Below are 26,533 nucleotides of genomic sequence, written 5' to 3' on the forward strand. Positions count from 1 at the left end.
TTGTCACATGAGCTGTGGGTTCACCTCCACTCTCTTATCCAAACCTTTACCAGGGCTGCTGCAGCGAAGCAGAAGCTCAACAGACGGGGCGAAGGCAGACACCCCCACAGCCCATGCAGTGTGAGCTTCCCACCGTCCCTGTGCAGATAGGATCGCACTTCCTGAAGGGGGTCTCCTTTAATGAGTCGGCTGCTGACAATCTGAAGCTTAAGACGGTAGCTTTCCATCGATTCCTTGGGTTCCAGTAACTGAGTGTGCACTTGGAAATAGAACTATTATGGGAAACTTCAGGATTTTTGAAGAATGTAGATTAAAAAACACAGAAGAGATCAGGAAGGAGACTCTAACTTTTCTGAGTACAGTGATGGCCAGAAGCAACCTGTGATGTCTCTTTTTGTCTGTGTGTGGTGCTAGGGGTGCCCAGGGCCTCTCACATGCATAGCAAGCACTAAGTCACTCCCAGCCCCAAGGTAACATAAGGCATTTGCTAAGAAAGTTTTATTAGTAATTTTGTTCAACAAAAGTTTAACAGAGTTTGAGAGTACTCTGAATGAACTACTGTTGATTGACTAATGTTTGCTGGTGCAGTTTTGAGAATTAAGTAGCAGAACTCTTAGTGAGGTATGGTCACTTGTGAAGCACCATAGGTGTAAGGATCAGAGCAGAGTGCTTAACATGCATTGCTTTACCAAATCCAGTGTCTCACTGAGGCATGGCTGTTCCCCTGTTCCTATTGACAGAGGAACCAAGGCCCAAAGTGTCATGCCTAGGAATTAGGAGAGCTGGAACTTGGGCACATTTGGGCTGTTCCAGAGCCTCTATACTATGTTGTTTAATGTTGAGGTTGGGCCAGGCTTGGTGGCACATATCTTTAATTCCAGCACTCAGGGAGGCAGAGAAAGGTAGATCTCTAAGCTTCAGGCCCTCCTGGTCTACATAGAGAGTTCTAGGGTCAACTAGAGACACACAGACCCTGCCTCCCTATTTGTTTATTTGTTTCTTTGTTTTTCAAATGGCGTGGTCTGGGTGCTGTCAGAATGTCTCTTCGGAGGATGGTTGTATAAATGCACTCTTACATATTTTGGAGCCTTGCCAATATTAGAATCTTGAGATGTGAATTTTCCCCTTTCTGTCAATATATGTAGCATACCATGTTACAGCTCATCAAGGAAGTGGGCTGCTACAATGGAATCACACCTAGGGATGATCTTCCTGTGACAGAAGTACTGAATCAGGTGTGCCCGTCCACATGGCGGGGAGCCTGTAAGACTGCTGTGCAGCTGCTGTTTGGCCAGGCGGGACTGGTGAGTATGTGAGGGGATGAGAGCAGCTTCTGTGGGGTGGCATATGTACAAAAACACTGCACTCAGGAGACTGAGGCAAAAGGAGGCGTTTGAGAGTCCTAGGAAGACCCTGCTCTCCCCACAAAACTGAAAGGTTTGTTTGGTTGGTTGGTTGGTTGGGTGTTTTTTTTTTTTTTTTTTTTTGGAGACGGTTTTTCTGTGTATCCTTGACTATCCTGGAGCTGGCTGTGTAGACCAGGCTGGCCCCAAACTCACCTCTGATTCCTTCCCATGCATGTGCCACCACCTGTATTTACTGGGAATGTAGTTGCGGAGTGATCTGTTGTAGACTTCCCTTGTCTTAAGGAAACAAGTGCATTAATACTGCTCGGGCAGGCCTTGACCACTCTGCAGCCACACTGGAGTTTCCTGTTCTCCAGTGAACCCGGCCGGTGGCCTCTTATCTCAGCCTCTGCACTTAGCTGTGACAACTCCTCTCGGCTGTCCCTGTCAACTCCAGTTTCACCTCCAAGAGTCCATTTGTGGCTGGTGCTTGTATTAGCAGGACCCAGTCCAATCATTTCCTACCCCAGCCGTCTGTCCATTCATTACCTTTTGAACAAGAAAATCACAGTATCAACTTCAGGACAGGACAGAGCTTTAATATTTTTACCTGTCAGAGAGAAAACAAAAAAAAAAAAAAACAAAACAAAACAAAAAAACAAAAAAAAAAAAAACAAAAAGAAACTCTGGATGGGGTCCAGAGCTTAGCATCTGTAATCACTGTAAGGTTATTTTTTCTTTTTCTTTTTCTTTTTTGAGACAGGGTTTCTCTGTGTAACAGCCCTCACTGTCCTGGAACTAACTTTCGTAGACCAGGCTAATCTTGAACTCACGAGATCCATCTGTCTCTGCTTCCAAGTGCTCTGCCTCCAAGAGCTGGGATTAAAGACGTGTGCCGCTACCACCTAGCCACTGTTAGTTTCTTTGTCTAGCACATCCACCTATGTGACTTGCATGTACTTGGTTCTACCTTGTAGTCATGGCTCATTTTAAAAGATTGAGCATTTGCATCAGAGTTTAGAAGAAGCTAATTTGAGTGTTCAAAAAGTAAAGAACTTGCTGGGTGTGATGGCACTCTGGAGGCAGAGGCAGGCGCATCTGAGTTTGAGGTCAGCCTGGTCTACAGAGACAGCTCTAGGCTAGACAGGGCTACAGAGTGACACCCTATCTCAAACAAAAATGTGAATACTCTTTGTAGTATTAACTTCTGCTTTATTCATGAAAGAAGAGCTTGGAATGGTGCTTGTCCTGTTTCATGCAGATTAGGTCTCAGGCGACCTAGTTTAGGGCGGTGCTGCCTTGTGATGGGCCGGTGGGGGGGATCTATTCACAGAGCTGGGCTCTGTTTCCTTGAAGATCTGTATATGAAGAAAAGAAATAGTAGTTACCCTACTAATTTAGAAAAGAGAGACTGAGCCGTATCCTCAAAGACTGTTAGCTGAAGCTCTTGGAATATGCTCCCTAGAACACAGTGTACATTAGGAAAAGGCTGTTTTCAGAAAACAGTCTAAGCTAAGGGGAAAATGTCTAATCATACTCAGAACCCAGTGGGTTTTACTTCCTACCCCCTGATGGCAGGGCTCCTTTGTGTAACTGACAAAGAACCTTTAGGAGCGTAGTCATAGGCGTGGAGGAAGAGAGGAAACACCTGTCAGGTCCAACAAAGACTGTTCTTGGACAGGAAATGTTCCCAAAGGTCCAGCTGTGGGAGCCCCATTTATAGCAGTAGAAATCAGCACCACTAGAAGCTGTGTTTGGAATCATGAAAAGTACCTATGAGTAGCTTGACACCCTCCCCCCTTCTAAAATAGAGATACTGCTTTCTACTAGTGAGCTGTATCCTCAGCCCTTGAATTTGCAGCCTTTCTGCCTCAGCCTTGCAAGTGTCTTAGATTATAGACCTGCATCAGCAGGCCCAGCTTGGCTCCCCTTCTAATTATTTTTTTCCTTTCAATCATATAAAAATTTAAAATTACTAAAATAAAGTATGGATAGTCTCTTCCTCCCTTCCTTTTTCCCCTTCTATTTCACTTCTTTTCCTTTCTCCAATCCTTTTCTTCATATATCTCCTTCATTTAAACATTTATTTTAGGATTTTACTTTTAAATTAAGTGGGGGGGGGGGTGTGAGTGTGGAAGCCAAAAGAGGCCATGAATATGCTGGAGCTGGAGATGCAGGTGACAGTGACCAGCCTGATGTGGGTGCTGGGACTCAAAACTTCTGGAAGAGCAGGGAGCACTTTCAGTTTCTGAGCCTGCTCTCCAGCCTCATTATTCCTCATTAAGAGACAAGGTCTCATACTGCACAGGCTCACCTCCAACTCATAACGCATCTGTCATAGCCTCACACGTGTTGGGTGATAGGCATATACAGCTACACTCATTTTGAGGAATTTGTAATTCTAACAGCTACAGTGTGGTACATGCCTGCAAAGTTGAGTGGATCCCACAGTTAGAATTTGGTTTCTGTGTGTTCAGTCATCATTACTGGCTGTTGTCTCAGGGGCCTCACTGTCTCAGTACAGATGTGCTATGGATACTTCTGCCAATCACAGAAAGCTCTCTGAACCTGTGGTTACCTTTGTTTTAAAATTTCCTAGGTGGTTGTCGACACAGCACAGATTGAAAATAAAGAAGCCTATGCACCCCAGATCAGTCTAGAAGGCTCCAGAATTGTGGTTCAAGTCCCATCCACATGGTAATTTGATTATTTTTATTTTATTGGTTTGTTTGTTTATGTTGGTTTCTCAAGGCAAGGTTTCTCTGTGCAACACCTCTGGTTATCCTGGAACTCCCTTTGTAGACCTAGCTGAGCACTGGGACTAAAGGCATGCGCCACCACTACCACCACCACCTGACCCAGTTTAACTCTCTTTAACAGAAGACTAAACTGCTGTGTAACCTGTAACAGTAGTACTTGCTGTGTGTGCACCTCTAAGGCAACAGTGATGTTGTTGGACCCTAGCGTCCAATCACCGAGGAAGAGGAGTCGCCCCAAGAGACCATCTCTCATATCACAGCTGATGTAAAAGCATGAGGATTTTTATTAATTCTGTCATGACAGGGACTTCAGCAGTCGGGAGGCTAGAAGACCCTGAATGTCTGGTACAGGCTATTTTTAAACGGAAAAACCACAGAAGGAAGGGGTGTCTGGGGGTTGTTCTTTAACTATTATGATTGGCTTATTCAAAAAGGCTATTACCAATAATTGGCTGGAAAGTGGTTGCCAGATCAGATGAGGTGAGGTAAGGGGAAACATCTGAGGGTCACTTTGTCCCTTCCCAGGGACTGAGTCAAAACATCAGTAGCTGAGTCAACACCCAAGGGTTATCTTGCCCCTATTCAGGGAGATGGAAAATTCCCAACATCTCAGTACATGCATGCATAGCTGTTATGTCCTTGGTTCCCAGGGGAGGAGGGGAAGTACTGAGAGTTGTCAGAAATGGCTTCAGAATTGTCTTAAAGTTCTACAGTGTATTGGTGTCTGTTCATCACTGTTACTGGTTATGATGGTTAATCTAAGATCTCTGAGAAAGAGCCCCTTTGACCACAAGGCAACTGGAATATAAGTAACAGACCATAACGAGCAGTGTTACCTTGTTACTTAAGCCACTGGGTTTAGTGTCTTTTGTTCCTAAGTTACCCATTATTTGTCCAAAGCTGAGTAGAGACTGTAGAATCCCTTTCTCATACTATCTATTCCAGTCACAACCCTGATGACCTTGAGTTGATAGCATCTATACCAAGTGTCACTGTAAATCTGGGGACAAACAAGGCCCTTTTTAGTTGGTTATATTTGTAGCACTTCAAAAGATAAAGGGTCACTCATAGTCCTTTTTTCTTTTTTTGAGGAAAATATGCTTCTATAAACAAGTAAGGAAACAGGCCAGTGATATGACCACATAAGCCAGGAAAGATGGCATGATGCACAAGGAGACAAAGAAACTGCCCAGCCTCACCCGGTCATCACGGAAGTGAGAAAGATCATAAGATGCTTCTGCCCCAGAATAGTAGATTGACTGAGAATAACAGTAAGAAATACTGAGGAAGTAGTGGTTTGAGCTAGACTATAGCAACAGGCCAACAGGTTGTCAGATGGAGAGGAAATCATACCGGCTTTTGTGGAGAAAAGTTTATGGAGTATCTGAAGCTGAAGGGTGTGCCCTGGACTGTTTCACAGTGGCATCTCTAGGAATTTGTCCTTGAAATGTGTACAAGGATGGCCCTTGTGGTGCTGGAAATAGCTCATTCACAGAGTACTGGCCCAGAATGCATGACCCTGAGTTTGGTTCCCAGCATCCCATAAAACTGAGCTTGGTATCAAGCACCTGTAATCCCAGCACTCGGAAGGTGGAACCAGGAGGCTCAGAAGTTCAAGGCTGTCCTCAGCTACAAGGTTGTCCTTCACCACAAAACAAGTTCAGACCAGCCTAGAATATGTGAGACACTATCTCATATAAATAAACAAATGAATAATAACTAAATAGAGGAAAAAAGATTGATTAGAGGGTTAGAGAGATGGCTCCAATCCTAATGACCTGAGTCCAAGCCCCAGAACCTACACAGATGGAAGGAGAGAATGGACTGCTCCTGCAAGGTGTCCACTGACCTCCACATAAATACAAAGAAAATTAATTTGGGGGACTGCAGAGGTGGCTCAGTGGTTAAGAGCACTTTTTAATTTTCCAGAGGATCCGGGTTCACCTTCTAGCACTCAGACAGCTCAACTTTCTGTAATTCTAGCTCAGAAATTTAAAGGTAGTATAGTGTCCTGAAATCAAGGGTAGGTAGGTAGGTATATTGATAATAGAGGTCTTTTTTTAAAAAAAAAAATATTTACTTTTATTTTTCATGTATGTGTAAGTACCTGCATGTATGTATATGCACCACATGCATACCTTGTGCCTTCAGAGGTCAGAAGAGGGTGTTGCATCCCCTAGGATTAGAGCCACTATGTGGGTGCCGTGAACTGAACCTGGGTCCTCTACAAGAACAGCAGTGCTCTTAACCACTGAGTCATCATCCAGCCCTGTATTTATATATCATTTTTGTGAAATAATAACTTAAAATGCTCACTTTTTGCCAGCTGGTGGTGGCTTACACCAGCAGTCGGGAGGCAGAAGTAGGTGAATCTTTGTGAGTTCGAGGCCAGCCTGGTCTACAAGAGTTAGTAAGACAGCTAGGGCTGTTACACAGAGAAACCCTGTTTCGAAAATCCGGGAAAAAAAACAAAAAAACAACCCCCCCCAAAAAAAAAATCCAAAAAACTCACTTTTCTGTAAGATTTTGCAATTCCTGAATTCTTAATTAAAATTTCCAATTCAATCTCATTTTAAAAGCTTTTTGTTTTTTGAGACAGGTTCTTATGTAACACAGGAAGGCCTGTATCTGCCAATGACTTTGAACCCTGATCCTCTTGTCTCCACCTCCTGAACTAGGATTGCCTGTAAGGACTCTTATTTTGAGAAAAACAGACATAGCTTTTATATAATTAGGTGAATGTAAACAGCTACTACTAAACTAGTTAGTTTTCTACCAAAACATTGCCCGCGGTTGTGGGTCATCTCCTTTGTAATTCCCTGTTCCTCCTGAAATGGCCTTGTAGGCTGTAAGCCCTGCAAAGGCGCCCTCTGCTGTCTTTTGTTGGTAATGATGAAAAATTATAAGGTTTTTTTTTGGGGGGGAGGATTTTGTTTTTTTTCTCTTGGCAGCTAAGATCAAGTATCTCCTATGAAATGCCGGAGACCAAAAGCATCTCAGATTCCACCTGTTGTTTGGTTTTAAGGTGTTCGCACATGGATATGCTGAGGTGCTGTGAAAATGAAATCTAAGCACAGAGCTCTTTTGTGTCTCAGACAGCGATGCCCTTTGGCCAGCACTGGTTTATACAGTACTTGCAGTTCTCGTTTATTTTCACTATGACTTTGCACTTGAGATCAGCTGTGGAATTTTCCACTGGTATTGTCATTGCTAGCATCAAAAAGCTTTGGACTTTGAGCATTTTACGTTTTCAGGTTACAGATATTGGACCTATACAAGTCTACATTCATTGGAAAGGCTGAAGCGAGACCACGTTACTTCATTCTTGGGAAAATAATTTTCAGACAACTAGTCAAGAATTTATTAAGCCAGCCATAATGGTACATGCCTATCTTCCTCTCACCGAGGAGGCTGACAGAAAGATCGCCACATTTAAGCCATTATGAGCTGCATAAACAGCACACCCTTCGCTGCTATGTCTGTCTTTCTCTTTCACACACAAATATTTTATTACGTTCTCCGCGCTTGTCAATACTGATGTAACAGGAGGAGAATGACTGTTAGGATGATGAGGGTGGGAGTTGAGGAGGCCGATGCAGTGAGCAGTGCGCAGCGTCAGAGTGTATGAAGTGTGGTCATGAAACAGGGACCATCTTAGATCAGTGGGTAGAGCACTTACTGAGCAAGGGTGAACCCACGCAAAAGTGCCCAAAGTTGTTATCTCCACGTGAGTGCCATGACACACATGAACACACACATACTTGTAAGAAATAGAAAACTTTCTTTAAAAAAAAAAACATGGCTGGCAAAATGGCTCAGCTGTTAGGCGTACTTACTGCAGAGGACTTGAGTTCAGTTCCCAGTACCCACTTTGAGTAGCTCACAACCATTTATAACTCTAGTTCAGAGGATTTAATGCCTCTGATTTTAGACACAGTCACCAGCACAGACTCACACACATATTAATGATTAAAGATAATAAAGCCAGGCATAGTGGCTCATGCCTTTAATCCCAGCACTCAGGAGGCAGGGACAGGAAGACCCTGTGAGTTTGACGTCAGCCTGGTCTACATAGCAAGTTCAGGCCAGCCAGGACTATATAATGAAATCTTACCTCAAATAATAATAATAATAATAATAATAATAATAATAATAATAATAATAAAAGAAATACATTATCTTGTATGAAAGTTGAGTTTTAAAAGTTAATCCCGGTACTTAGAAATCAGAGGCAGGAGGACCGTTGCTGTTCATCACTGAAGGAAGTCAAGATAAGATCTCAAACAGGGCAAGATCCGGGAGGCAGGAGCTGATGCAGAGGCTATGGAGGGGAGCTGTTTACTGGCTTGCTCAGCCCACCTTCTTGTATAACCCAGGACCACCAGCCCAGGGGTGGCACCGCCTACCATGGACTGAGCCCTCCCCCATCAGTCACTAAATGAGAAAGTGCCTTACAGCTGTATCTCATTGAGGCATTTCCTCAGCTGAGGCTGCTTCCTCTGATGACTCTAACTCGTGTCAAGATGACGCAGAAAACCACCCAGTACACACCGTCATAGCTACTTGTAGCTGTCCATAATCCCAGTTCCAGGCAATCCTACACCCTCTTCTACAGTGTGAGTGCCATGCATGTGGTTCGTGTACATTCATTTAGGCCAAAATCCATACACATCAAACAGAAAGGAATCTTATTAAGGGTGGCTATGGTAAATGTATAATATATTCTATGCTTTTTAGTATGTACTTGCTAGGTAATTTTTTTTCTTCCAGCAAAATAGCCACTTGTAGCCAGGCATGGTGGTTCATACTTGTAATCCGAGCACCAAGAAGAAGGCAGGAGACTTACCATGAATTTGATGACTGACTAGTCTCCACAGCAAGTTCCAGGTATCCTGGAATGCAGAAGGAAACCCTGTCTAGAGAGTGAAGGAAGGGAAAGACATACTTCCATTTTAAACAGCTATTTTTTGTATATTTAAACTGTTTTCCTTTCAATATATACTTAACTGACTACTTGCTATGTACCAGACATTCCTCTTGAAGTTGATTGTGAGTGAGACAGACAGGCCTTCCTTGAATATAGTTTAATATCTTCGTAGGGGGGAAGGAAACAGAAAGCGCATATAAGCGGTGACTTGAGGAGGACAAGGGGAATGATGTATATCACAGAGAAGGAAAGAGCCTATTTTAGAGAGTGAGGTCAGTCAGAAAACATTCCTTTGAGGCTGTGATGTTTAATTGGAGATGAGGACATGCAGAGAGCATTTGGGGGAAGCCAGACAGAAGGAACAGCCATCATAAAAGTCTGGGGAGCAAACTGACATGGTTAGAGATGGCAGTAGGGAGTGCAGCAGCCAGGACTCCAGGGCCTTGGGGAGACTTGGGTTTCAATTTGAAATATCAGTAGGTTTAAATGAGTCTCAAAAGATTTGTCATCTAGACTCCTGGACAGTCTTAAAGGTGTTTTATTGGTCAGCTTTCAAGGCTAATTCATAAACTAAAACTTGATTTGTTAATTTCTCAGAAAAAAATAAATAGGAACTATAGCATTCCTTTTTTGTCAGCAACAAATAACCGCTTAGTTGGAAAATCACAGTGGCAAGCCTGCGCTCATTGAGAAGTAGTCTGGGCCGAGGGACCTGGAGCAGTTGTTGCAGCCAAGGGAACTGGGTGTCCAGATCTTGATCTGTTAAACAAGCTCTCCTAGGAGCCCAGCATCAGACTTCTTTGTTGACTGGTTCTCATCCCCATATTTGAGTTTCTTCCCTAGCCAAGTCATGTTGGGAGTACTGCTGCCCCCTTCCAGTGGCTGCAAAATGCCCAAGAACTGGCAGAAAGCCTGTTTCTTGTACAGTTAGCTCTCCAATCAAGAAGAGGCTTGTGGGCTGGAGGGATGGATGGCTCAGCGGTTAAGAGCACTAGCTGCTCTTCCAAAAGTCCTGAGTTCTATTCACAGCAACCACATGGTGGCTCACAACCATCTGTAATGAGATCTGGTGCCCTCTTCTGGCCTGCAGGCACACATGCAGGAAGAACACTGTATAGATAATAAACTTTTTTTTTTATTATGTCTGTGTATATGCCTGCAGGCGAGAAGAGGGCAGCAGACCCCATTACAGATGGTTGTGAGCCACCATGTGGTTGCTGGGAATTGAACTCAGGACCTTTGGTAGAGCAGGCAGTGCTCTTAACCTCTGAGCCATCTCTCCAGCCCGATAATAAACTTTTTTTAAAAAAGAAGAGGCTTGTTGTGGAGAGACTGTAGTGGACACAGTAGTCCCAAGAGGTGGTTGACTGTTCTGAGAGCTGTCCAGGCAAAGGCCCTCAGGTGTGACAAATCTAGTCAGAACAGGGAAAACCTTAGAACAAGGTGACAGGCCCTTGAGGGCCATAATAAGAGGGAGAGTAATTTGGAGATAAATAAAAACCCTTGACTTGAGGGTTGTGTCTAAGTTTGGTCAAAAACTATCTTAATTCAGGTGTTGTAGCCCACACTTCTTATCCTGGTACTCAGAAGACTGAGGTAGAAAGATTATAAATTCAAAGACAGCCTCCTATTTCAAAAGTGTAAAATGGAGATTGGGGTAGGGGGAGGTTGGAGTGATAGCTCAGCAGTTAAAGACACTGGCTGCTCTTGCTGAGGATTCGGTTCCCAGCACCCACATGGTGGTTCACAATCATCTGTAACTCTAGTTCCAGGGGTTCTAATATCCTCTCTGACCTCTGTGGACACCAGGTATGCACACGGTACATAGAAATGTAGGCAACACATACACATAAAATAATTAAACACAAACACAAATCTAACAATCACATTAGCCTCTTCTTGCTAGACAGTCTAGACAGGGAAATCCATGGAGGCCTATGGAGTCCCTCATTCACAGAACACTTAGCAAACACTGGGCTTCCCACACCAAGCAGTTCTGATTTTCTGCAGACACTTGAATTTGGTGCAAACCACCCAACGTTAACTCAAAGCTCAGTAGGCTAATGACTCAGTCCTACAAGTCTACTTCCTGCTTCATATCCAAGCCCAGGAGTTACCTGTCCTTTCTAACCAATTGGCTGTAATTGGGAGTTCCCAGAATCTCTCTTCTTCACATTTGATAATTTGTTGTAATGGCTCCTAGAACTTAGAAACATGTAAGTATAGGCTAGTTATAAAGGATCCCTCAGCAGAGATAGATGAACAGCCAAAGGACGGGTACATGGGAAGGGCGTGAAGCCCTGACCTCTCCAAGCACATCCCTTACTAGTACCTTGAGTGGAGGTTCTCCAGTTTTAAGATTTTATCATGTAAGTGTATCATGTAAGGCACCTCCCTCTGCCTTCACAGGCTGGGAAAGTGGGGCTGAAGGTCTTCCCGAGCTTCCCATGGTGCTCTGGTCTTTCTAGTGAGCAGCCCCCATCCTGATGGACCCAGGAGTCCATCAGTGGAGAAACTCAGTAGAATGAAACACAATTTGGAGCTGATATTGCAGCTGAGTTACAGATGTGTGTGCAGTATCTGTGCGCCTCTTTGCTCCATCCCCAACACTACCAAAACACCCACATCACCTAGGAAGTTCCAAGTGATTTAAAAGCTCTATGTCACTGGGCAGCACTCGGGAGACAGAGGCAGGTGGATCCCTGAGTTTGAGGCCAGCCTGGTCTACAGAGTGAGTTCCAGGATGCCAGGGATAACCGTCCCAGTCTTGATAAGCAAAACTAAAAAATAAAGCAAAATCAAGCACTGTGTCAGGAACCAAACTAGAACAAATGACACTTCTAGCATCCTTGTCATCCTGGAAATTATCAGAGTTGAGAGCCCAAGCGTGTGCAGACGGTCTCGGCTGCATGCATCTACTTTCACTCTTATTCAAGAAAATACATGAAATAGTTTTTATAAGAAATTTGTTAAATGATACCTAGTTTTAGGCTAATGTTCACATTCTGAGAGTAAAGTAAAGAAGATTCAGCTCAGATTTTCTTTAGTTAGATGTGTACTAGATGCCTTGGAAAACATCTGACAATGTTTCCCTCTTGCAGTGGAAAGTCTAGCTTTCTTTAAATATGCTCTTCTGCAGCCATGCGCCCTATGTGTGTCATGTCTTGTCTGAGCATGCTCTCTGCTGAAGCATGCTCCCATTGAGGGACCCATGGTGCCAGTATTTTCTCTCCTTTTACACAGGAATTCTAGTGTCAGACTTACTGTTTCCGTTCTCCCTAGGTTGGGTGTTTTCATGGGGGTTAGGAGGAACAAGTTTCTCTCTGTTGAAGTCTCTAGGTATACAGATATCTGCCTGCTGGGACTAAAAGGCATGCACTACCATACCTGGCATTCTCTGTTTTTATTTTTTTGTTTTGGTTCTTTGGTTTTTTATGCTAAAAGTATGTAAGTTGTAGTCTTTTCCATCATGCTTTCTCTGAACACCTTTACAGAGAAGTATGGCCAAGACTAATGTGACCTGGTTTGTGCCTAGGTGCCTGAAGGAAGACCCTGCAACAATGTCCCTGCTGCAGAGAAGTCTGGATCCTGAGAAGACCCTGGGTCTGGTGGATGTGCTGTACACAGCTGTGTTGGACCTAAGCCGTTGGAGGGCTGGGAGGTTGGTGTCCCCTTCACTCACTTGAACTAACTGTACAAGTGGTTTGCACTTTAGAGCCACAGCCAGGAGCACGACAGCCATACAACCAAGCACGATCCATGTGTGCTCATGCCACAGAATATATGTGTGAGGAAGTAAAGCAAGAAAGAAAGCCGAGCCCGGGGATGGGGGATGGCGGCTCACGTCTAAGCACTTAGGAGGCAGAGGCAACAGAGTGGGATCCAAGACTGTCAGAGCTGCTACACAAAGAAACCTTGTTTCAAAACCAAGAAAGAGAACTTCCTGGTGCCTTTATTTCAAGATGGTTCAAACATGCAGAAAAGATGCCAGAATAGAGCAAAGATTTCTTCTTTCTCTGTTACCCGTGTTTTTAATCTGTTAACACCTGGCCTTCAGTGTTTTAATCAGAAAGGATGGTCATGGAGAAAACTTTTGCTCCAGTTTCCATTCTCATAAACAACAGCAGAGAAAAGCTTAGAAAATGTATCTTTCATGAAGCTTATTTGTACTTGGAAGTAGCTGAAAGTTAGAAGATCTACTCTGTGAGTTGTTCATATTAGCACTTCAGCCATGCCTGAGGGACTCTAGCAGGCCCGAGCACGGCAAACATGGCACTGGCAGGCCTTGCCCTTCCTCCTTCCCTCTCCCTTGTGAACTTTAGACTATATCCCTAAAACTAGCCACCAAGGTCTAGTCCCATGTTTGGACACTTTCTTATGCCAGACTCATTCCTAAGGCAGATCACCAGGGTCCAGCTATCAAAGTATTGAAGTCCAGCGATAGAAAGCCCCCCTTTGGTCAGGCAGCAGTGGCGCACGCCTTTTATCCCAGCACTCAGGAGGCAGAGACAGGTAGATCTCCAAGATTGAGTTCCAGGATAGCCAGCACTACTCAGAGAACTCCTGTCTTGAAACCCGACTCCACCCAAAAAAGGCCCCCTTTTGGCTACCCTAATCAACATGCCCAATCAGAACAAACAAACTCATCCTAACACTGTTTCCTTTTCCTTTTATAAACTCCCATTTGCCTATGGGTCCGTCTCTTCTATCCAGAGGCAGTCCTTTGTCCCTCTGGGACAAATATCCCTTCTTTGCCCCTTTCCTCCCCTCTCCCCTGTCTTTGTCTCTCTGGGGCAAATAAATCTTTGTGCTGAGAACTTGATCTTGCTCTGGTCCTTTCAGTGCCCTCATTTATTCCTTTCCTCTCCTGAAAGACTCCATCTGTACCTCAGACTGGCCTCAAACTTACCCTGTGTCCAATAGCCTGGAGCTTTTGAAAGCATCTCCTAGGGGTGACAAGCAACCATACCTGGCTTTCTCCTCTTAACACATGATGAGTTCAGTGAGATGTCTTGTCAAGGTCATAGCAACCATCAGCTGCCTTGTCCCCTGCCTCATGCCATATTATCTATAGTATTCTCCTGAGTAGAAAAAGTACTCAGGCCAGGCCTGGTCTACATAGTGAGTTCCAGGACAGCTAGGGCAACACAGAAAGACCCTGTCTTGAAAAACCAAAAAGAAAAAAAAAAAAAGGAAAGAAAGAGTACTCAGAAATTCTTCAAAGTGCGGGTGTGGTACGCATGCCTTTAATCCCAGCACTTGGGAAACAGAGACAGGTGATTCTCTGTGAGTTTGAGACCGACCTGGTCTTCAGAGTGAGTTAGTTCCAGGACAGGCTCCAAAGCTACACAGAGAAACCCTGTCTTGAAAACCAAAATCCTTCCAAAAAAAAAAAAAAAAAGCCGGGTGGTGGTGGCGCACGCCTTTAATCCCAGCACTCGGGAGGCAGAGGCAGGTGGATCTCTGTGAGTTCGAGACCAGGCTGGTCTACAAGAGCTAGTTCCAGGACAGGCTCCAAAGCCGCAGAGAAACCCTGTCTCGAAAAACCAAAAAAAAAAAAAAAAAAAAGAAAAGAAAACCAAAATCCTTGGAAGGAACAGCATCAATACATAGTGACTCTAACCCCCACCCCCACCCCGCCCCAGCCTCGTACTGTTTGCGTTTGTTGTTTTTCTGCTGGACCTGCCAGTTGCACCTCCACACTATCCAGGGCCTGCTCTTGCGTGCTATACGTAGGTTTCACTTCAGCTCCAGACATTACCATTTCACAGCCTTGTGTTAGGCACTGGGTATTCATTTATTTATATATAAAGCAGATGAACCCAGTACACTCACCTGCCCTCGTTTACCTTCTGTTGCTGTGATAAAGACCATGCATGACCAAAATCAACTAGGGGAGGAAAGAGTTTCTTTGGCTATAGATTATACAGTCCATCATCTAAGGAAGCCAAGGCAGGAGCCTGGAGGCAGGAGGTAAAGCAGAGACTGCGGAGGAATGCTGCTTACTGGCTTGATTTATATGGCTTGCAAAGCTGCTTTCTTATACATCCCAGGACCACTTGGCCATGGGTGGCACTGCCCATAGTGGGCTGGGGTCTCCCTCATTAATCAAAGATCAAGAAAATGCTCATAGTCTTACCTATAGCGTTGCCCATCAACGGAGGTTCCAATTCTCACATGACTAACTTAATGTCAGGTTGGTTTAAATAAATAAATAAATAAATAAATAGCCAATCAAGCCAGGTGGTGGTAGCACATGCCTTTAATCCCAGCACTAAGAGGCAGAGGCAGGTGGATCTCTGTGAGTTCCAGGACAGTCAGAACTTGTTGGGAGCTGCAGATCCCTGGCCCCTTGACTTTCTTTGCCTGTCTCAGACCCTTTGCCTGCTGGAGTGAACGGAGCAAAACACCTCTGCTTGCAGCTGCTTTGAGCACGAGACCTTGATGGCAGGGGAGTGGGTTCTAATGAGGCCTACAGCTGAAAGATTCCAAGAGCTGGGGTATGGCTATCAGTTAAGGATCCTATATAAGCTTCCCCTGAGCACAGTAAACTTGGCACTATTGTATCAAGGATGATCCATGTCCCCGTGTCTCTGTCTGTGTGTGCGTGTGTTAGTCTCCAGCTTAGTTCCCAGCTCGCTTACCGTCCCATAGTGTAGGCGCTCTACAAGGACTGTTTCACAGAGAAGCCATGTCTCAAAAATAAATAAAAAAATAAAAAATTCCAGAACACCACCAGAAAGGTCTTTTTCTCAAAGTCAAACACATTCTTGGCTCTTCTCCACTCTTTCCTTCCTGTCTTCCTGTCTCTCCCTGTGGCTTACTTGTTCACTCTGTGGTGCTGGGGCTTCAAACATCATCATGCTAGTTAGTAATCGGTAGTACCCATCATCATAGTAGTTAGTAATCAGTAGTACCCATCATCATAGTAGTTAGTTAGTAATCAGTAGTAACCATCATCATGCTAATTAGTAATCAGTAGTAACCATCATCATGCTAGTTAGTAATCAGTAGTAACCATCATCATGCTAGTTAGTAATCAGTAGTAACCATCATCATGCTAGTTAGTAATCAGTAGTAACCATCATCATGCTAGTTAGTAATCAGTAGTAACCATCATGCTAGTTAGTAATCAGTAGTAACCATCATGCTTGTTAGTAATCAGTAGTAACCATCATCATGCTTGTTAGTAATCAACACAAAAGAGGCTTTTGTTCTTCAACTTAAGATGTCCTCTTTTCTTTTTCTCTTGTTTAAATAGGGAACAAGCTTTACCCTGTATACAGATCCAGCTGCAAAGGGACATCTGTGATTTTGGGAACCAGACTGACCTGCCATCTGGAAACGGAAGCAAGTCCTCAGGTCTGCAGAAGACCTTCTCCAAACTGACATCTCGGTTCACCAAGAAAGTGTCGTGCACCACCTCCAGCAGCACACACTATTCCAAAAACGTCTTCACAGCTGTGTGTTCAGAGGAGAAGGCCAAGATGCCAGGCAATATGGATACACGGTTACAGAGCATTTTGAACATTGGTAACTTCCCTAGGACTACAGACCCTTCCCAGTCGGCTCAGAATTCAAGTAATCCAATGGTCAATGGTTTTCTCCTGGAGAGACATGAGAACTTTCTGCATGGGGACGATGGCAAGGACGAGAAGGGCATGAACTTACCCACTGACCAGGAAATGCAGGAAGTGATAGATTTTCTCTCAGGCTTTAACATGGGCCAGTCACATCAGGGGTCCCCACTAGTGACAAGGCGTAATTCTACTGCCACTGCCATGGTGACTGAACAGAAGGCAGGAGCCCTTCAACCACAGCAGCCATCACTGCCAATGGCCCCTCCATTACGGCCACCCCAGGCTGGAGCGCACACACCTCTGGCACCTCAGCAGCAGTCTCCAAAGCAACAGCAGCCCCAGGTCCAGTACTACCAACACCTGCTCCAACCCATTGGATCACAGCAGACTCCAGCCCAGCCTCGGGCACCTGGGAAATGGGTCCATGGCTCATCTCAGCAGCCAGCACCTCCCATGGCAGCGGGTCTGTCTCCTCTTGGTCAGTGGCCTGGCATATCTGATCTCAGCTCTGACTTGTACAGCTTGGGCCTAGTGAGCAGCTATATGGACAATGTGATGTCAGAAGTTTTGGGACAGAAACCACAGGGACCTAGGAATAACACCTGGCCAAACCGTGACCAAAGTGATGGAGTCTTTGGAATGTTGGGAGAGATTTTGCCTTTTGATCCTGCAGGTAGGTGAGGCCTTCCCACTGCTCACCACATTTAAAAAAAAAAAAAAAGAACACAGTTGCTGATGAATTCCTAGAGGCCTAACCCCACAGCCTTATGAAAGTACAGTACTGTATGTACTAGTATGCTCTCCTAGTAAGCACCAGCCCCTGCCCCTCAGCTGTCCTCAGGACCTTCTCACTGTCTGGAGGGAAGTGTCTGGTGGAGGCAAGTGCAGGGGAGATGTAGCAAGAATGGAAAGCAGATTGGGGAAGTGGCTGAGAAAGTAAGGGAGAACCATTATTCATCTTGAGAGCCTCAATCTTTTTTTCTCCCCCCACCCCCTCAACAGGGTTTCTCTGTGTCCCTGGCTGTCCTGGCACTCGCTCTGTAGACCAGGCTGCCTCGAACTCAGAGATCTGCCTACCTCTGCCTCCTGAGTGAGGTTAGAGGTGTGCATGGAGGCGTGCACCCCCACTGTCTGATGAGCCCCAATTCTGTACTCCTGTTATTATTTTATGTTTTACTCTTTCTGGTACTGGGGATTTAGCCCAGGGCCTCTCACATGGTAAGCAGGCACTCCACCACTGAGCCGTATACCCAGCCCATCTTACTTTTTTTCTTTTGAAACAGTCTCACTAATTTGCCAGCTTGTTCTCGGACTTACTCTGTAGCCATGGTAGGTTTTCAGTTTAGGATCTTGGGCCTGGAAAGATGACTTAGTGGTTAAGAGTACCAGCTGCTCTTGCAGAGGACTCAGGTTCACTTTCCTCTTCTAGTTTGGGTGGGTGTGGTGCACTGATAGACCTGCAGGTAAAGCAAGCACACAAACATTTTTAAAAAGAGAAATTAAAATAGGTGTGATAGTGCAAAGCTTTAATCCCAGCACTGGGGAGGCAGAGGCAGATCTCTGAATTGAGGCCAACCTGAACTATTAGTGAGACCCTATCTCAAAAAAAAAAAAAAAAAAAAAAAAAAAAAGAAAGAAAGAAAGAAAGAATTTGGTGGAAGATACTAGCATTTCTTAAAACAAACATCTTAGTATAAAATATCAATAGTAGGATTTTTTTCCCCTTTCAGTTTTTTAAATTTATTTACTCTCTCTCTCTCTCTCTCTCTCTGTGTGTGTGTGTGTGTGTGTGTGTGACATTGGCTGTTCCAGAACTCAATCGGTAGACCAGGCTAGCCTTAAACTCAGAGACCCGCTTGCTTTGCCTCCCAAGTGCTGGTATTAAAGATGTGCGCCACATCCACTTGGCTCACTCTGTCATTTTGCATTTTGCTCATAGCTGCCTCTTTGCCCCTCCCCCACTGGTCCTTTCCTTCTCCCGAACAGGCATCTTAACAGGATTATGCCCTATTCTCTGCCAGCCTGGAGGTTCACAGTATGCAGCATGGGTTTACATTTCACTTACCATTCCTGTCTTTTGGGGGTTTTTCTATCTGTTCTGTAGAGGCAGCCCAGGTCCTCATGCATGTTAGACAGACCTTCTTCAACTGAACCATATCCTTTCCTCACCTGTTACCTTGTTGGCATGTCTTCAAATACCTCTGTTCTGGTTTGGGTTTGGTTTGTTTGCTACCCTGCACAGCATTGTTCAGCCCTGTGCAGAGTATGTTTGGCCACATCTTTTTTTTATTTGTTTGTTTGGTTTTTTTCAAGACAGGGTTTCACTGTTTAGCTCTGGCTGTCTTGGAACTTACTTTGTAGACCAGGCTGGCCTTAGACTCACAGAGATCCGCCTGCCTCTCCCTCCCGAGTGCTGGCATTAAAGGCATACACCACCACTGACTGGCTTGCCACATCTTAATGCATTCTGAAATTTGGTCTTTGTCATAATTGCTGTCTTTACACTGGACAAGCAAGTCTGATGCCCCATGCTCAAGAAAATAATTGGCTCAGAGTTCAGCTTGAGTGGCAGTGATATGTAACCACTCTCTGGCTTTGCTAAATTCCATGATGTAGTTGATCGAAAATCATCATGTGATTCTCTAAGTTGTTAAATACTACAGTTCATAGAGGCAAGACATTGGAAATTTTAAGTCAGTCCATAGAGATGCTGCTCTTCCAGAAGACCTGAGTTTAGCTCCCAAAATTCATGTCTGGCTGTTCTGTACATCTGTAACTAGAGCTCCCGAGGATCCCGCACCACTGGCTAGCTTCCAGACACCACCACAGAGGCATCACACATACACACGTTAAAATTTTTTCTGATTTTATGTGTATGAATGGTTTGCCTGTACATATATGTGTGCACCATGTGCACGCCTCGTGCCTGCAAAAGTTGGAAGAGGGCTTAAAATTCCCTGGAACTAGAGTTATGGGTGGCTGTGAGCCATCATGTCAGTGCTTGGAAGCAAATCCAGGTCCTCTTCAAAAGCAACAAATGTTCTTAACCATGAGCCATTTCTCCCAGCCCCATATACACACAAATTTTTGAAAAGTAATTTTTAGATTTATTTTTTTGTTTGTTTTGTTTTGAGAAGGGTCTCACTCTATAGCTTTGGTTGGTTTGGAACTCACTTTGTAGACCAGGCTGGTGTTGAACTCACTGAGATCCACCTATATCTGCCTTCTGATTGCTGGGATTAATGGTGTGAGTCACCATGCCCAACCTAGATTTTCATGTATATGAATGTGCACCATATGAGTGCCTGAGAATTATGGATGGTACTGAGCCATCATGTGGGTGCTTGGTATTGAACCCAGGCCTTCTGCAAGAGCATTAAGTACTCTTAACTGCTCAGCCATCTTTCCAGCCCCTTAAAAAAATTTAAGTAGTTTCTGTTTGTGTTAAAAACTTAGCTTTGGGGGCTGGGGAGATGGCTCAGTGGTTAAGAGCATTGCCTGCTCTTCCAAAGGTCCTGAGTTCAATTCCCAGCAACCACATGGTGGCTCACAACCATCTGAACTGAGATCTGATGCCCTCTTCTGGCCTGCAGGCAGACACACAGAATATTGTAAAATAAATAAATAAATAAATAAATAAATAAATAAATAAATAAATATTTTTAAAAAACACAAAACTTAGCTTTGGAACCAGACTGAGCGGTGCATGCCTTTAATCCCAAGGAGGCAGAGGCAGGTGGATCTCTGTGAGTTTGAGGCCAGTCTAGTCTACAGAGCGAGTTTCAGGACAGCCAAAACTGTTATACAGAGAAACCCTGTCCGGAAAAACCAAAAACCAGTTAGCTTTGGGAGACTGAGTCAGGGGTTCACTGAGCATTCCAGGCCAGTCTGTGCTATAGAGTCCATTTGTGGGCACACAGCAAGACTTTCTCAAGAAGCTTCATCCTCTGTCCTCTCTTCACACTCATAGTAGGCATAACACCTGCTAACAGCCCCACACATGCCAACCCCAGCTTCAGAGCTGTGTGCGCTAAGCTCCATCTCACTTTAGGGAGCGGCCAAAGCCTGCAACCAACCAGTGAATGACTAGCTGCCAGGCTCTCTCCACTCTACTGTGTGTGCGACCAGCTCATCCTCAATGGAAGAAAGGACGAGGTCAATTTGGCCTTAAATTCCGATTCTTCCTTTGTCTCAACACAGTGGGCTCAGACCCAGAGTTTGCACGCTATGTGGCAGGAGTGAGTCAGGCAATGCAGCAGAAGCGTCAAGTCCAACATGGCCGCCGGCCAGGCAACCCCCGGGGCAACTGGCCACCCATGGATGATGCCCACCGGACCTGGCCTTTGCCAGAGTTCTTCACAGAAGGGTGAGTTCTGCGTACAGTAAGGAAGCCAAATTTGGGATCTGGATGCCCCCATACAGCCTCTGTTCAAGGGGGCGCTCGCTGACTTTCATTCATGTTTACAGGGCAGTGTGATATGGCTAAATTATGGATTGGTCAGACCCTAATTTAGGATGCCAAGGGGTATGATGTGTCTACATAAATACACCTTTGCTATGAATGGTACTTCAAGATAGCCTCTTGTAAATGCAGTGCACATATATGATTTTTAAAATATTTTGTATTTTTTAAATTAGAATACTTTAGCTTAAAAATTGTAAATATGGGGGCTAAAAGAAAAAATTATAAGCACTTAACTTATGAGTAAACCAAGAGAAAACAGATGAGCCTTCTATTAAAGCAGGGATCTTATTGAACAGTGTTTCATGTGGTCTTTCTGGGGAAAGCAGTGTGGGTGTGAAACCCAAGAAGTTATTGGATGCTGTTATTATAGCCCACAGAAGTCAGGGTAGGCCTGGGGTGTGTAGCTCTGTGGTAGAGTGTTTACCTAGCATGTGCAAGGCCTTGCCTGAGCTCAATCCCCAGCACAGCAGAAACCAAGGTGTGTGTTCCAGTTCTAGTATATTGAAGAATATTAAGGGTGGGACATGGTGGTACACACCTACAATCTCAGCATGTGGGATGTGGACACAGAACAACTGTCATGAGTTCAAGGTTAGCATGAGCTGTAGCAAGTTGGAGGCCAACCTGAGTTACCTAGAGAAACCTTATTTCAGAGGGGAGAAAAAATAACATAGGCTGGCTAGATGGCTCAGTGACTTAAAAGCGCTAACTGCTTTTGCAGAGGACCCAAACGGTTCCTAGAATCCATATGGTGGCACACAACCATCTATAACTTTAGTTCAGGGGAGTTGGCCCCCTTTTCTGGCCTCTGAGGGCACCCACACACAGGTGGTACACATACTCATGCAGGCACATAGGGAGAGTTAGGATGTGCATCTCATATTACTTGCGGCTGAGAAGTCTGGATGGTGAGAGAGCGTCCCCATTTTATTTTCCCCTAAAACCAATCGCATACCAACCACAGGCTTCTGAGAAATAAAAGGAAATAGTGACATGTAGCGCCTGCACTACAGGATGGCATGTGAGCCAGGAAAGGGGCTGGAGATTTAAACACATAAGCACAGAGACAGAGACATGGGAACCCCAGTCATCCTTGAAACAAGAATGCCCCCTTTATTGTGTTCCAGGGCAGCTTATATAGAGATCCTTAACTGATAGCCATGCTCCAGCCAAACCCACCAGAAACCACTCCCCTGCCATGAGGAATTCCTGAGGGTCCTGTGCTCAGAGCAGCTGCAAACACAGGAAAACAAGTTGTTTACAAGAAATTCAAGGACTGGAGGTCCACAGTCCCCAACAATGACACTGTTACTTTTGAAGAGAAAGTAAAAATGTCAAGTTTTGGCAGGGAGTGACAGCAAAGTCTGATTTGGGTCTAGGAGCTGTGGTAAGGCCGTGGGAGGTCGATGACCATTTCTCTCTGCTCTCAGGGACAGCCTGCACAGTGGCTGGTCAGGTGCTCAGGGAGACTCCGCCAGCTCCAGTGATGAGACCTCTTCGGCCAATGGGGACAGCCTGTTCTCTATGTTTTCAGGGCCTGACCTTGTTGCTGCTGTCAAACAGAGAAGGTAAGGATTGCTAAACCAAGGACTGGAGAATGGGACAACTCTGCCTCGGGGAAAGCCAGAAGTGTTGCTCCTGCCAGCTTGCCCTGTGGCAGGAGGGGACAAAGGCCTTTGAAGGCACCTTAAAGATCTAGCTTCCTGGGCTGGACAGATGGATGACTCAGAGGTTAAGAGCACTGGCTGCTCTTCCAGAGGTCCTGTGTTCAGTTCCCAGCAACCATATGGTGGCTCACACCATCTGTAATGAGATCTGACGCCCTCTTCTGGTGTGCAAACACAATGCAGGCAGAACACTGTATACATAAAATAGACTAAAAAATGTACCTTCCATGAGGAAGAGGTTGGCCTGGGGTTGCAAGATCTGTAAGGGACTGGTGGGACACTGGCAATAGTCTGTGAGAGAAGAAAATTGCCCCTGTGGGGTCTATCCCTGTCTAAGAGGAGCTCCGGCTCAGATCTGCTGTAATGTAAAACTAGCATGCTTTTTATTTTTTTTACAATATTTTATTCTTTGACAGTTTCATACATGTATACAATGTATATTGATTATATTCATCATAAAGTATTTTCCAGTCCCCAACATACCCAGTGCATGTTAAACACTTCCAGTGACTATTAATTAGTTTTAATAATTATTAATAATTAATTAATAATTAATGAGATGCCAAAGGTAGTTAACTCGGAGAGCTGTGAAAACAGCCAGTGCCATTTCCCTGCTGGCTGCAACTTCCTTAAAGGGCTTTATAGGCATGCTGGCTCCCTTGTCACACTGACCTTGGTGGACCCAAGCCCTCCACACCTAGACTGGGGACCTAGAGACCAGAGCCAAGCACTTTATCTGCCTGTGTCCCATACAGTGAAGCCACATGGTCATTGCTTTTTGTTCTTGATTCTTTCAGGAAACACAGCAGTGGAGAGCAGGAGACCAGCACACTGCCCTCACCACCTCTACTTACCGCAGTAGAGGATGTGAACCAGGTATTGTGACCTTGGGCCTCAAAGTCATAAGGGGTCATCTTTGTAGTGCATTATTTTCTCATGATTTTTGTCTAAACAATGAGATATGCTCACCCTAGCTGATGCAGTCTTCTGTAGAGAGCCACTTGGCACACTCCCTGTTCAGATCAGTTAAATATAAGGGTGGGCTGCGGGTGCACAAGTGGTGGGAGGCCTGTAAGTGTCTGTGTGCAGATACACGAGTTCAGTTCCACCGCTGGGCCACGATTATGTGGATTGTGCAGGCACTGAGAGCTGATGTTACCATAAGAGCTTCCCTTGTGCCAGGCTGGGGGACGCTGGGGGTTGGGTGGGCAGGTCGCAATGACAACTCAGCAGAAATGACACTAAGAACTCTCTTCTGTTTCCCAGGATAACAAAACCAAAACGTGGCCACCCAAAGCACCGTGGCAGCACCCTTCCCCATTGCCCAGCACGCTGCCCAGCCCTGCTGCACCACTTTATGCAGTCTCCAGTCCCGGCAGCCAGTGGAACGACACCATGCACATGCTGCAGTCCCCTGTGTGGGCTGCGACCAGTGACTGCAGTGCCACCTCCTTCACCTATGTGCAGACACCACCCCAGCCCCCAGCTCCACCAGCACATAAGGCGGCACCCAAGGGCTTCAAGGCCTTCCCTGGGAAAGCTGAGCGCAGGCCAGCCTATTTGCCCCAGTACTGACCACAGCTTGCCTGCTGCCCATCAGAGCTGTTGGGGCAACTGTCCCCAGGACTAAGTAGCTGATACTAGCCCCCAAAAGGACCAGTGCACCCCTGTCCCAAGGACGGAAATGTTCTTTGGGTCAGAGGTGATTGGCAGCTCCAAGTCTTTAAAGCCTGATTTCTCGAACTTTGAAGGTAGCAGACCCCTGGGAGACAGCTGAAGATGGAGATTTCTGATACTCAGGGGGATGCTGGCAATCTGCATGTTTAATAAGCACCTCAGGTAATACTGGTGCAGGTGGCCAGAGGCCACACTTGGAAAACACAGTCCGAAGGTTGTCAGTCCTGCATGTGGGAAAGGCATGAGGCCTGCAGGCTGAGAACAAAACTGACCATTCTTTGAAACTCTCCTTCTCTTTAACACTGAGTGAGACCCACACCCATCACTGATTTTTATAGATATTTCTCATGTAGGTTTTCAGTTAAAAATGTCTCCTGCCTAAAGCATTGGCTGTCTTAAGACCCCGGGTACCCTGGCTGGAGGTTAGCTCAGCACTGTCTTCATTTAAGCTTATACAAGACAAGACACTTGTGATGAGAAGCAGCCACCTGACTTTCCGTGGGTGGGTAGCTCCTCCGCTCAGAAGCACCCAGGGGTGCAGGCTCGTGGGATTTACAAGAGCAGGATTGGGGAGCTGCTGTCAGAGGCAGCACAGTGGGGGTTTGTTGGCCCATGCTGAGTGCAGAGCAGAGCTGCACCTGCTGCCCTCAGTCCTTCCACCATGACCAGGGTAGCACCATGCTCCTCGAAAGAAGCAACTGTGGGGAGGGGTTGCACCAAGACCCCCACACTCAGAACCACAGTGACATTTGCGAGCTGGCTCAGAAGACAAAAGAATTATGATGTAGACAGGAATTCAAAGTCTTTGTTTAGTCAATGACAACAAAAAAACACCTCACTTTTAGTTAACATGTGCCATTAAACAGATGTGGGGATATTTTCCAGCCAGAATGGATCCAGAAGAATTGAATGGTGCTTAAATTGAGAAATAATAATAAATATATCTATATAGAGTAGACATTTCCCACTATATATTAATTGAGGTTGCAGAAAGTTCTTTATATAAAACTTATTTAAAATTTTCATATTTCATCTTTGAAAATGTCTAATTGAAAAAAATCCATGATATTTTCTGGTATGAAAGTTTGACAGTATTAATTTTTTTTTATATTTTCTTAAATCATTAAACCATTTTAATATATGTTAACTACTAATAAATGGTTTATTCTTTCTAACTCCATGTAAGCTTTTCCAACAAAGATTGTAATAGCACATTTATGTTCTCATTTTTCTACAGATAAATTTATATTTAAAAATACCAAAAAGAATCTATGTATACACACCACACACATGCACACACACACATTCATACACGAGAATATTATAGAGGACCTGTTGGGTGTCTGAGCCCAGCCACCTGTGTTCTTAGTACTGTGTCTCCAAACTGCCGGAGACCTCGGCTGTTGTCATTTGTGCTGTGTGGGGGTGCCTGCCGTTCTGCCTGTACTGACGATCCTTCACCGTGGGTTCCGAATAGTCACCTCACCATGTTTACAGAGAACTATTTTGTACATAGAGTTTTCCAGGCACGTGCTCTACACCAGCCCTGTGTGGCTGCTGTCTTTGTTAGCTGTCACAGTGTGCACACTAATCTGTTCAGAGTTCCTTGTGGCTGTTCTACTTGTAAAAGCGTTCTCTTCCCTTCAGTGATGTGTCCACAGTGCCCTGTGTTTCGAGTTCTATTCCACTGCAGTGCTCTCATTTTCATAGTGCCTCCCCAAAGACCTCACCCTGGGCCAGCACAGGTGACGCTCACTGTCATCTCTGGTCTGTTCTTCTCTATTAAGGAAGACATTTTGTCTCCATGGCTGTGAGACCGTGTGACACGGTTTGTGTAGTCTCCATGTAGGTGCTGTTGCCAGCACTGCCTTGCCCTGAACACTGGTAATCCCAGGTGCTGCGCTTGGCAGAGGTGTCTCGCCAAAGCGCATGTATGTGCGTGTGAGTGTGTCCTCAGCACGGCCAAAGCATGGCTACCTTGCTCGGCATCAGCAGGACATCATGTGAATAGTTGTGACCTTCCAAACTGGAACTCTACATTTTGTATCTTCCTTTTAAAGCTCCTATAAGTAAAATAACTATTGGCTTTATTAAAATATACATTTAATAATA

At 45.1% G+C, this 26,533-nt stretch overlaps 1 protein-coding gene across 2 annotated transcripts in view; it reads left to right on the forward strand.

The window, feature by feature from the left end:
* Garre1 (granule associated Rac and RHOG effector 1) overlaps window positions 1-26,533 on the forward strand; it is a 78,921-nt gene extending 52,388 nt beyond the window's left edge. For both annotated transcript variants that reach the window (XM_038339721.1, XM_038339720.1), the window contains exons 6-14: window positions 54-215; window positions 1,146-1,304; window positions 3,946-4,043; window positions 12,568-12,693; window positions 16,294-17,285; window positions 20,813-20,978; window positions 22,508-22,645; window positions 23,542-23,620; window positions 24,011-26,533. In XM_038339721.1, coding sequence (XP_038195649.1) covers window positions 54-215; window positions 1,146-1,304; window positions 3,946-4,043; window positions 12,568-12,693; window positions 16,294-17,285; window positions 20,813-20,978; window positions 22,508-22,645; window positions 23,542-23,620; window positions 24,011-24,319 — 2,229 coding nt within the window. In that variant the 3' untranslated portion in view covers window positions 24,320-26,533. The remainder of the gene's footprint in view (window positions 1-53; window positions 216-1,145; window positions 1,305-3,945; window positions 4,044-12,567; window positions 12,694-16,293; window positions 17,286-20,812; window positions 20,979-22,507; window positions 22,646-23,541; window positions 23,621-24,010) is intronic.

The sequence above is a fragment of the Arvicola amphibius genome, chromosome 8 (genome assembly GCF_903992535.2).
Source record: "Arvicola amphibius chromosome 8, mArvAmp1.2, whole genome shotgun sequence".
NCBI classification, from domain to species: domain Eukaryota; kingdom Metazoa; phylum Chordata; class Mammalia; order Rodentia; family Cricetidae; genus Arvicola; species Arvicola amphibius.